The following is a 12514-nucleotide window of genomic DNA, read 5'->3' on the forward strand; positions in this document are numbered from 1 at the left end:
GTACTTGGAGAGTGTAAAGGCCAATGAAATCTTTTTGTATCCTCCTAATTTTTGCACAGGCAGAGGGGAAGAGTTGAGTGGAGTGAAGACGTTCCTAGCTAAGTGTAAAGATGTTCCTCTTTTCCCAAGCAGTACAGGAAATAAATTTTATTTTGTCTATCAAGATTATTCAAATGAGATAAAGGAACTTGAATTCTGCACCAGCTCACAGCTGGCTCACATTTGTCTTGTCCTATTTTTTTAGTTGGGACCCTGGAGTAGCAAATTCCGGCTACATAGCATTTTTTTTTTTTTTATTGTTGTCTCATACAGGAAACATTGTGATGGAAAAGTCACTCTAGGGGTCCCAATCCTGTTAATTACTCTGTACTCGCAAACAAAGGGAAGCTCTCTGTACCTCAACATTTTGTTGGTTTTCACTATGGCAGGGGACACCATACTTGTGGTCTTTCTGTTATAGTGTAAACCAGTCTTGACTCGTTGAAAACTTGAGCATGGTGTCCACTGTTTTTGTTTGTTTGCTTGTTTTAAACTTTTTTATTTTTAATATCGCAATATTCTATGACTCTATTTTTCAGTTTGATATTTTGTATGTGAAGTGTTATTACATAATTCAGTGGGCAGTACTTGTGGACTCATCTATGTCCTTTGTGGGTAGTATAGTAGTACAAGAGACCTGTGCTTTGTCTTCTTCCCTCTGGTTACTGCCACTTGAAAGAACAGATGATACAGATTACATACATACGTCTTTTATTAACTTTATATTCTCTTGACAACCAAGGTCAAACTAATGTATACATCTGTCTTTGTTACAAATAAATATACTCATACGCTTCTGATTATGCAACATCTTAATCATAACTGCATAATTGGTCCTTACAGGAGGCCGCGCTCGGGTGCGGAGAGGAGACGTGCGCTTTGATGTGTGCTGTGCAGACCATCGAGACACATGAGTGCAAAACGAAGGTACTTTTTGTTGTACTTCATAAATGTACTCCTGTGTATATTTTTCTGAATGTCGGTTACCCTGTTATGATTGATGTGGGTTGCAAACAGCCTGCTGCAGATGTCTTGGGGATATTCGGTGAAAAATAATTATTTTTTTTAATGCCAACTGATTAAGTAGCACTTTCTAAAGTATGCTTTTTATTTTTTTTTCTCTATTATTTATATCCATTCCCACCCTAGTGGAGCGAAAAGTCTAAATTTTAGACCCCACAATAACATAGGACCCATGTCCCAAGCAAGGCAGCAATGATCATCACTGTCCACTGTGCTGCCCATAGATATGTAATATCAGATTCTTCAATTAGTACTTTCCTGGGCTTTTGAACTGTTATCTTTAAGTAATTCCAGATATCCTATTAAGTCATGAGGAAAAATGATTGATGGGAGTATATAGAACTTGGTTGCTCATTAGTTGCAAGTTTCCTCCTGACAGGCAAGCTTCCACCATCGGATTGGTCAGTTTTTGTCCTGTTTTAGGTTCTCTTTCGTTAATATGTTTTTAGGAGAACTGCCATGGAACTTCACTGACCATAAATGTATGCCAAGACCCTCAATTGTGCCATGACACCAAAATACTACTATTTTACTTCTTTCTGGTAGCACCTTCATGTGCACAGTCTTTTACAAAAATATAATGACTTATTGATATTGGCTGATCAAAATTAGACATTGTTCTTCTATCCCTGACTTGCCATAGTCAGAGATAAGGTAGGATGGAATTTTTTACTTTGCCTGATGGAGGTTGGGTTCTTAATATTGATGGGGGATTACCATGGGGAAACAACAGAATGGTTTAGGTTTTTTTTTTCCTTGGGTTATCTGGTGTCAATCCCACGGGCTGCTACCAGAAAATAATTGCATATCGGCTTCATTGTGTGTGTGACTTTCCTGCACCAAGTGGTTCTAATATTGACATTTCTATTTGGAACTCCAATACCAAATAGCACAGTGCACAAATGCATTAAGGTTTCCTGTTATTTTTGTGTGGAACGGATGTTGATGAAACTTCAAACAGTGTGGTCACTACATCTGCTTTTCTGGCATATGATGAGTGACTGATGGCCAGATCTGTAATGAACACAGGGTACAAAGTGGAGATAGACTCCAACCAGCACTTTCTACATTTGACACCCCATATGTCCCAGTCAAGGTTCCATGAGCTATTGTTTTGGACTTGACCAGATGGCCTTGGAGTTGGTGGGTTCTAGAACTAATTTGATGACTGTTGCATTAGTCTGCATATCCTACAGTTAGGATTGACTGGCTTTAAAAACCCACCCTGAGGCCAGCGAAAAGTTGGTCCAGTATACAGCCCTCCCCAAGCTGATGCCAGAATCCTTACATTACATTTAAAGCTACTGTGCTTTTCCCCTTATGAAAAACCCATTCTAGAGGGCTTCTCTCTTTAGCCATGTCATGGACAAGTATTTATGCTCTGCAAATGTTTGTACAAGCCTCAGAGAAGTGCATAGTCCAGGCCACTGCATTTGTATGCAGCTGCCTGAATGTGATGGAGATAGAAGAAGAAAAAAAAAGACTGTTCTTGTGGCTATATGGGGGTAGAAGAGGAATTTTGGGGGAGAGTGTTTTTGGGATGAGAATTCTGTGGGGTATCAGATGCTATATGGAGAAGGAGTATCTTAGGAAAAAACATTTGCATTTACAAGTGCTAGGTACCCTTGTTCCAACAGTTCACGTGGTACTCAAGGGAAATTATATGGGCAAAGAAGTGTTTTGGGAGGGATATTCCGGTCTGTGAAAAAAATTGTATCCTGGTTGCAGGTGTGAATAAGGAGCTCTGTTAGGAAAGTGCATCCCAGTGTGCTCCAAGGGTATCAAAATATCATTAATTAGTTGTGTGTGCTACTGTCCCTAAACTGCTAGAAGTGTGCCAAAAAAAGTGCCCCCCTAGGCTGTGTAATATTTTAGCATGGGCTGACCTGCATGAAGGTCAAGGTGAAATGGTGTTTTGGGGTTTCTGGGAGATAATTAAATTAAGCTATTTTTTATGCATTGCCCAAGGTGCTTTTTCTGTCAAATGTTGTTGCACTGTATGGTACTTAAGTGTAATGACAGGGAATATGTCAACATATATTTTGCTGTCATCTGTATTTACAATGTATTTTGCTGTTGCCCTTTTATTGGGGCTAAATGTTCTCCCTCTGTATTGCGTTTCAGTCTTGTGTCTCCTCCACCCCCATCTAGTTGTCAGGACAGCAAAGAATCCCTGTGTTTGTTGCAACTCCTAACTTGTGTCCTGTGGATGGTGTTGTCCTCCCAGATACTCGAAATTGGTTCTGCTGTGTTAAGTCTGCCATTTTATTTGTATATTTTGTGCCTGTGCCTAACATCTTGTGTACTAGGGAGAGGAGAACAATTTCTCCTTTGCTATAGCATTGTGCAGATCATGGGATACACTTATGTCATATCACATTTCTCAGGAAAGCAGTGCACTAGTTGTGCCGGCTGGAATTGAATTAAGTACTCTGTTATGTACATCACCTATATCAGTTGCACGTTCGGTAAAACAAGAGATTCCTGAAGTGTATCATGGCTGTAATATGCCTCTTTCTGATTACTTGTTCAATGATGGGGTAGATTATGTGCGTGGTACTGGTGATTCTCCTGCAGTGGTGAAGTCTGCCAATTTTTGTGTACCGAGCAATACAATGTTCACTAATGTTCTGATGGTGACTTCCCCATTGTCTGTGGTTTCTTAACAGAGGGTGGAGGAGCTGAGCTTTGTGATAATAATGCTATAGAGAACATGCAAGTACCTGCTTGTACTACCGTTTCTGCACCGTTTATTATTTAAAGTACTGTTGCTCTCCGCAGTGCCGTAACTAGACATTTTAGTGCCCTGGGCGAGACAGGGTACCGGCGCCCCCCATCTAAGTGGGAGTGGCATTTCACAAGTGGGTGTGACCAACCTAATGTGTGGGTGTGGCTACCACTTTACTGAAAGAAAAAATAAATAAATAAATTATATATATATATATATATATATATATATATATATATATATATATATATATATATATATACACACATACATACATACATACATACATACATACATACACACACACACACACACACACACACACACACACACACACACACACACACACACACACAGTGGTGGGATTCCAATAAATTAACAACCGGCTCTCTGCCCTAATGACCATTTAAAGTTTGCAAAAAATATATAGCAATAGGTATTCTAATATTTTATGCACTTAATACTCAAATAAAAACAGCAAAACTGTCTGTGTCTGTGTGTTAAGGAATTTAGAGTGAAAGCCCCAATGGGGCAGGGAGTGATGTAAAAAGAGTTCTCTGTACAGCAGTGCAGAAGAAATTCATAAGTTTAGTTGTTTTATGTAGAGGACAAAGTATATATTTATTTTACATAAACTGTACTGGGCATGAATTTAATGGGGGTTCACACATACTTAATTTGAGGTGTGATACTAAATTGTCTGTCTTATTCATTTATTCATATAATGCCTCAATGTAACTCAAATACTGCAGTATGTGTAGGTTGAAGTTACTTTAATATATTGTGACAACAATTGTCATGTGTTATCCTTGTCTCTGGAGGCAGATGTAGTTGAAATCCTTTAAATATTATGAATTTACTCTGCAATGTTAGAAGGGAGGTGCTTCACTTTGTGGGCCAGCAGAGTGTGACTGAGAGGCTTGCAGACTTGCTCTGCAGAAATGCACTGTGGTGATTGGTGAATTATTACAGAGGGGCAGGGATATTGATGTCATGGCAGCTTATCTGATACAATTTTAGCTTTTTTTTCACAAGAATATAAGGTACCTTAAGGAGAGTGTTCTAAAAATGTATGATGTAGGTTTAGCTGTCTGTTATGTAATGGGGCGGAAATATACTCTATTAAACTCTACTTTTTAGCAGAAATGCAGTGGAATATCACTGAACCAAAAGATATTTAACCGTCATTGTTTTATATTTGAAAATTTTTACTTTATCTTGAAGTTTGTGCTCATTACACAGGTACAAAAATGAGAATGAGAGAAAGAGAATGAAAGAAAGAGAATGAGAATGAGAGATAGATCATTTGGAATGCAAACTTGCGTTCCAAATGCCAACCTTCCTGTCAGTGGAACGCACATGCGTTCCACTTAAGGGCAGAAGCACTTCTTGTAAGTTAATGTTAATCTCTCTCTCTCTCTCTCTTCAGCCCTTAAGAGGTCATGGACCTGCCAAATTTAGAGAAGTCATTGATGTGAGCATAGTGGTACAAAAGATACTAACTACAGATACATCTAGTCTAGTCTACTTTTGTGTATGTGTTTTATTTATCTGTTTATTAATATAGTTTACATTTAATACTTTTGACATACATCTGCTGTTCGTAATAAATATCTATATTAAAGATTATATCCATCCACAAATGAACTTCTTAGTCATCAGCCAACGGCCCCCTAACTAGCAGAAATGTGATCTACCCAAATGAGTGGACCCCACAGTTTGAGAGTACTCAATCCTGCTGGCGCTGTACTGGATATTCCCCTTGTCTTGATAATGCAGGAAATTTAAAAAGCATAATAAACCTATTTTTTAGATAGAAGCATGATCTTAAGTGGCACTGTAATTTATTTTTGTTTAAACCTTTCTTAATATCTTTTGTGCAATATTTATTGGCTTGAGGGGTTCCAAGAAAATGTGCACCAACACCTCCAACTCACCAGTGGATATGATGAATAAACATATCTTGGAACTAAACATTTACAATAACCCACATAGTGCAGCATTTTATATCTGATTTTATTAATTATGAAAAAATGCTGTAATCTCCTTCTCTGTGATACTCCAGCCACTGGTCCTCGGTACAAATACAACGCCTGCGCCCCCACACACACACATAATATAAATATAATTTGACTTACCCTTTCCATCGCGCTGCGCTCTGCTCTGCTCTGCTCTGCCCCAGCAGTTCTCCTCGCTGAATATGACGTCGGGCGTGATGACGTTACGCCCGACATTCAGTGGGAGAGAGGAGATTGCCGGGAGCCGCCGGGAGATCAGGTGACCTTTTTTTTTTTATTAACAATTTTTCTTTATTAGCAAAATTTTTTTTTACTATGCCGGCGGTCTGGGGAAGGTAGCGGGCGGCTGCTGCGCCCTCTTGGGCTTGCGCCCGGGGCGAAGGCACCGCCCGCACCACCCTAGTTACGGCTCTGGCTCTCCGCATAGCACCACAGCCTGTAACTGTATTTGAGGCAGATTTATTTCTTAATTGGGAAGGGTTTTCGCATATGTTTGTCAAACAGATTTCACAGCTGCAATTGTGTCTGTAGTAGTGCTGTCCTTTTATCAACTACTTGTTTAGCCATGTGGGACCTAAGTCTGATATCAGAGCCTATTGCTAGGTCTCCAGTGTGAGTGTTTTACACAAATTAATTCTGGCATCTGTTTGCTGACATGTCTGGTCCCTTTTGATAGCCAAATTGTGAAGTATAGTGTCATAGGTAAGAGTTCCTCACTACTTGATCTTCAAACTCTCCCTGTTCAAGATGAATGTGTCATATGGTCTAGCTTTATAATTATATGATTTGTTGACAAATCTAGCTTATGAAGCCTTTGGGGAGCTATTTGTGTGAAAAGTGACTAGTCTGTACTGTGTAATTCATTATAAAATTTATTTTCTTAAAGCTGAATTATGTCTGTATTCCCCCATGGTACTGTTGGTTACCAGTGGCCTATTGCAATTGTCCTGGGAAGATGTGTAATATCATATTCTTCTATTAGCTCATTAATTTCCAGGTTTTCAACTAATATTAAGTAATACCAGAGATCCTAGTATCACAATAATGGATGTGAAAAAGCGAACGTGACTAGTTTTTTTGGAAAACCTGATCGGATCATAAAATGCCCTGTTGTGGAGTTAAACACCTACACAAAATATTCTCCTTCCCAGGTGGTGTGTTTATTGTTGTCATCCTTTGAAGCTCCAGTGGGGTCTTAATAACCTTTAGAAAATGAGGTCACAAGAGGACAAATGACTGAGGCATAGTACAGAGCAGTGTGCTCTGGCTAGGAGTTGCTTCACAATAGACCAGCCTCCTCCATCTGAATGACCAATGGTTTATAACTTAGGATGCATAAAAAGTAACAGTATTTCCTGAGTTTCCAGATGGCAGTACGCAGTGTAGCCAAATTTTTACTAACATACATTGACATCAAGGGGGGAATTCAATTGAACCACAAGTAACACGGCACATACACTATTACCGTTGGTGCAGTCATTTTAAATCTGATTTCTGCTTGCGGCTCTCAGGGCTGCGAGCAAAAATCAGTGTTGAAATTACCATACTAACGGGTAACACGGTCAATAAATTCCCCCCAGTCAGTTAGTTTTGGGAGGGTGCCTCTCATTAATACCCAAAGGGACTGATCAGTGTGAAAGCAGCTCTAATGGCCTACATTTTAAGCTTTTTCTGAGAATATGCATATTCCTTCTTGTATTTGTAAGTTGTCATAATGTCGATGATCTTTTCTATTGCTGTTGGTCTTATACAGTCTCCTTATAACCCAGTGTCTGTAGCTATTTCTTTCAGATTTTGTGTACGCCAAAATATAGTATAGACCCATTATGCGTTTGTTAGCCGTAAACACCCTTCTAAGAGGGCTTTTTTCCCCTGCTTTGGTACTCCCATATATGTGAAATTTGGTAATGTATGCAATGGTACTCGCATATGCTTAAAGCTAATTGTTTTTTTTAATTTCAAAACAAGCTTGGAAATGAGCACTATGTTAACAAAGCATTTAATGTATGTCCAATAACTTCCTGACAGGTTCCTGTTCCCTGTATTGAGGAAGGTAAAACAGGACCAGATGACATGCAGAAAATATTAACATTTCTCCATCAGCTGCAAGCAAGACAAGATATACTTGATTCAACTGTAGAATCTCTAAAGAGGTACAGAAGGGGACAATTAGTTGGAGATCTAAACCTCATTGGGTTTTTTTATTTTTTTTTATTTCTTAGATAGAGAATGCAAAAATGAAAAAAGGGGGCTATAAGATTGTACAGAACGGTTGCACAGTGCATTTCCAGAATTGTGTTTTCAGTAAACAATTCAATGCTAAAATAGTAATTGATGTGTATGTCATCAGTTATTGCATTTCTTAGTACTTTGTTCTCAACATACCGATAAAGCATTGGAAAAATCCCTTGATTTTCATTTTAAAGCAGCAGGATTATTCTTTCTAGGACAGTTAGAGGACAAATCTAAAAGTAATGTCCGGTGTATGTGTTTCAGGCTGAAATGCAAACAATGCTGGTTCTATTGTTTTGTTGCACAACCTAAACATTTTGTAAGGCATAATATCCTCTTGTGTGTTTTAGCAAAGAGATCATGGAAGATTATGTATCTGGGAATAGTTCAAGTTTGCAGCAATGTTACTTATAACATGAGGGCAAAGGAAAGCTGGGAGAAACATTTTACTGTGTTACATAAAAACTATGGGCCTTTCTCATTTTTTTGCTTTACTTTCCTTCATGAATAACTTCAAACCTTCGCAAAACCATATTGTAATTAATGCAAGGGGTGCAGATGAGTTTTCATTATTTTGCACGTAAGGAAAATACTGTCTTGTGTTTTCATGTAGGATGCAAATACTTAATAGCTCGATTTTTACACTGACATTAAAAATTGATCTAGAACATGCTCTACTCCAGTGATAAATCTGTCCTCATGTTTTAAATTTCCCAAAGTGCCTCCTTTTTTGTGCTTTACTTTCATTAATCAATCAGGCCCTGTATGTTTGATAAAGGGTGGTGTCTCATGCCCATGAAATTGTGAAATTGGAATTGGTGTGATAAGAATCATTGGAAACCTCCTTATTTTCTTTCTTAATAGCACAAACGCCTTGACAGATGTCTGCTTTTAAAACCTTTTTCGGACCCTGTGATCCTTTTGGGAATTTATTTTCTAAAAACTTAATCAAACTTTAATTGTGTCAATTTGTATTTTTGTGTAAGGCAGACTTTACCATAAGTCTCATTATTTAAGTTTTTATTGCTTGAAGTAACTTCGTATTTTGTGCTGTTGCAGCTGTTATACTTTGTAGATTTTTCCCTCAATCCATTGGCTTTTCGTTGTACTGCTAAACAATTGGTGAATGTTTTATGACAAATTAATTTATAGTGTTGTCTGTAGCGTGAGTAGCCTAAGCTAGTCTGATTGAGTGATTGGAACAATACGCCAACACGTGAGACTGGCTGTTCTGTATGGCTACAGTAGGTGACAAAGCAGACCTGAGCTACCAGCAATTCTAAGGTGGGAATTCAATTCTGCTGCGAGTAACGTTGCGCTAAATCGTTAATACAGTAATTTTAACCTTGATTTTTCTTGTCTACCATTGGGGGACACTGCAATACATTGGGGTATAGTAGTGGGTCTAGGAGTTTAGGCACTTATCAAGTTCTTTGATCATTTACTAGCAGACACAAGCACATCTTCACAGTCCTAATCAGTTCATGAAGATGAACGCCTGCTTACCTCCTCACATAGGGCCAAGAGAATCTTCTCTGATGCGTCTCAGGGCCGCAGTCAGGATTCTGACTATTCCTCAGAAGAGGAGGGTGAGGTAGACTTTAAACTGCTGGAGGATGACTCGCTCACTTCTATAGATTCTTCCCCCAGAATGTAGATAACCTCATTCTGGGAATCGGGCACTCTTTAGGTTTTGCTGAACCCAAGCCCACGGCCCCTTCAGGGTTCTCCCTGTTTAAGAAAACTAAGGCGCAGGCGGCTGCTTTTCCACCATCCCCTCAGATGATGGAGGTGGTATCTGACACATGGCAAAGGCCAAATAAACAGTTTATGATCCTGGGTAGATTTAAATCATTTTTCCCGCTTCCACCACTAGACTCCATTAAATGGGAGGCTTCCCCTAGGGTGGACCCCCCTGTGGCACGGTTGTCTTCCTCTTTGACTATGCCGACCCAAGAGCGGATTTCATTAAAAAATTCCACTGATAAGAAGTGCGATCAGGCCCTCCATTCAGGTTACGTTGCGGCAGGCAGTATGTTTAAACCCACTATGGTGTGGTCGCCTGGACTAACAAGGCTATACAGCATAGGGCTAGACTGCTGGTTAAGGGTATTCAAGACGAATCCCCACACGCAGAAATTCTTTCCCTAGACGAGCATATCCTGGACACCTGAGATTATGTAATCCAAGCAGCCATGGATACTGTGTCTGTCCTCATTATCGCAGCTCGGCGTACCTTATGGTTATGCTCTTGAACAGCGGATGCTGATTCAAAGCGAGCTCTAGAGAGTTTGCCTTTTGATGGGGTTATTCTCTTCGAATCAGAGATAGAGAAGATCTTTCAGGTGGCCACAAGAGGAAAGAGCAACGCTTTTCCCATGGGTTCCAGCAGGGACAGGGATGTTTTCGGTCCTTTGGCCAAGGCCGGACCACCCCATCCAGAGGCCAGTCCTCTGCCCCCATGAGAAGTTATAGCAGAGGCAGGGGTGCTATTAGGCGAGAGGCCTTGAGACTGGGTGATAAATCTGCAGCGTGACAATCTTCCCCTACGAGAATCTGTGGTGGGGGCACGCCTTCTTCGTTTCCAGCGCCAGTGGCAGACATCCACCACGGACGTTTGGGCGCGAAAAATTGTGTCCAGGGGCTATGTCATAGACCTAGTTCAGTTTCCACTACAAAGATTCTTCACCACTGCAACCCCCCTTTGTCCCCTCAGGCGCAAGGCTCTTCAGGAAGCAATCCAGAATTTGCTGGCAGCCAGTGTTATTGTTCCCATTTCAACACAGGAAAGAGGTCAGGGGCTTTACTCCAGTCTCTTCCTAGTACCAAAGCAGGACGGACCATTACGTCAATATTAAATCTGCAGTCTTTGAACAAGCGCAAGTAAAAACTCAAAAATTCAAGATGGAGTCTCTTCGGACTGTTATCGCCGGAATAGAACAGCGAGAGTTCCTGGCGTCCATAGACATCAGAGATGCCTACCTGCACATTCCTATATGAAGGGGGCACCATTGCCTTCTCCGCTTTGCAGTAGGAAACTCCCATTTTCAGTTCAGGGCCCTACCTTTCGGCCTAGCAACCGCTCCTCGAGTGTTCACCAAGATCATGGCGGGGCTCCTGCGGAAGGAGGGAATCACAATAGTTCCCTATCTAGATGATCTCCTTCTGAAAGCACTGTCTGCTTCGCTCTTGATTTGTCACATGCAAACCATGATACAGTTTCTAGAAGCTCATGGGTGGATTCTGAATTTACCCAAATCATCTTTTTCCGGGTCTCATGTTCAACACAGTCACCCAGTCTATTTTCCGGAGGAAAAGGTCCTCGCTTTCACGCAAAACCAGGACTGTACTGGTGCGGAAGCAAGTCTCTCCTCAGCTTCGTGAAACTCCTGGGTGCGATGGTTTCAGTGTTCGAGGCTGTGCCCTTTGCACAATTACACTCTAGCCCTCTTCAACAGGGGATTCCTCGAGAGTTGTTGGGATCTTACAAACATTTAGACAGGCAGATCATTCGCCTGTCAGAACCCACTCGTCTTTCCCTAGCGTAGTGGTTATCCAAACAATATCTGGACCAGGGTCAGACCCTTCAGATGGACCCTTAGTTACAAGAGACGCAAGTCTGCTAGGCTGGGGAGGGTTAACAGGACCCCCTAAAATTTCAGGGCCTCTGGTCCCCCCAGAAGGCCACTCTCTCAATAAACATCCTGGAACTCAGAGCGGTGTACAAGACATTGAAACAAGCTGAGAGTTTTCTGGCAGGAAAGCCTCTTCAGATCCAGTGAGACAATGCCACGGCCGTGGCATATCTAAATCGCCAAGGGGGAACCCGCAGTACAGGGGCAGTGCGAGAAACAGCCAAGATCATGGTATGGACAGAGCGCCACATACCCCAAGTATTAGCCGTTTACATTCCAGGCATGGACAATTGGGAGGCCGACTTCCTCAGCAGAGAGAGGGTTCACCTGGGCGAATGGTCTCTCAACAAGCGGGTCTCTGTCCCCGCCGGAGATCGATCTCATGGCATCCAGACTAAACCATCAAGTACTGCTCAAAGTCTCGAGACCCTCAAGCACATTTCACGGATGCCATGACAGTTCCATGGCACTAAAGGCTAGTGTACCTGTTTCCACCGATACCCATGGTGTCGTGGGTACTAAAGAAGTTAAAAAAAAAAGAGCTGGTAGCTCCTCATTGGCCTTGCAGGGCTTGGTTTTCAGACATTCTGAAGCTGGCAGCATATCCCCCTTCTGACTGCCAATGCGTCCAGATCTTCTCATTCAAGATCCTCTTCTCTGCCACAATTTAAATCGGCTAACTTTGACGGCGTGGCTATTGAGACCTTAATTCTCAAGGCCAAGGGTTTTTCTCAAGAGGTTATTGGTACTCTGATCAAGGCCAGGAAACTGTCTTCCTCCATATATCATCGAGTCTGGAAGACATACATCCTTTGGTGTGAGGCCCAGAATTTCCACAC

At 41.2% G+C, this 12514-nt stretch overlaps 1 protein-coding gene across 3 annotated transcripts in view; it reads left to right on the forward strand.

Annotated features, from left to right (window-relative positions):
* LOC142144323 (heat shock factor protein 2-like) overlaps positions 1–12514 on the forward strand; it is a 38746-nt gene that overhangs the window by 7813 nt on the left and 18419 nt on the right. For all 3 annotated transcript variants that reach the window (XM_075203001.1, XM_075203002.1, XM_075203000.1), the window contains exons 4-5: positions 883–966; positions 7837–7961. In XM_075203001.1, coding sequence (XP_075059102.1) covers positions 883–966; positions 7837–7961 — 209 coding nt within the window. The remainder of the gene's footprint in view (positions 1–882; positions 967–7836; positions 7962–12514) is intronic.

This window comes from Mixophyes fleayi, chromosome 3, assembly GCF_038048845.1.
Source record: "Mixophyes fleayi isolate aMixFle1 chromosome 3, aMixFle1.hap1, whole genome shotgun sequence".
In the NCBI taxonomy this organism is placed as follows: Eukaryota; Metazoa; Chordata; class Amphibia; order Anura; family Limnodynastidae; genus Mixophyes; species Mixophyes fleayi.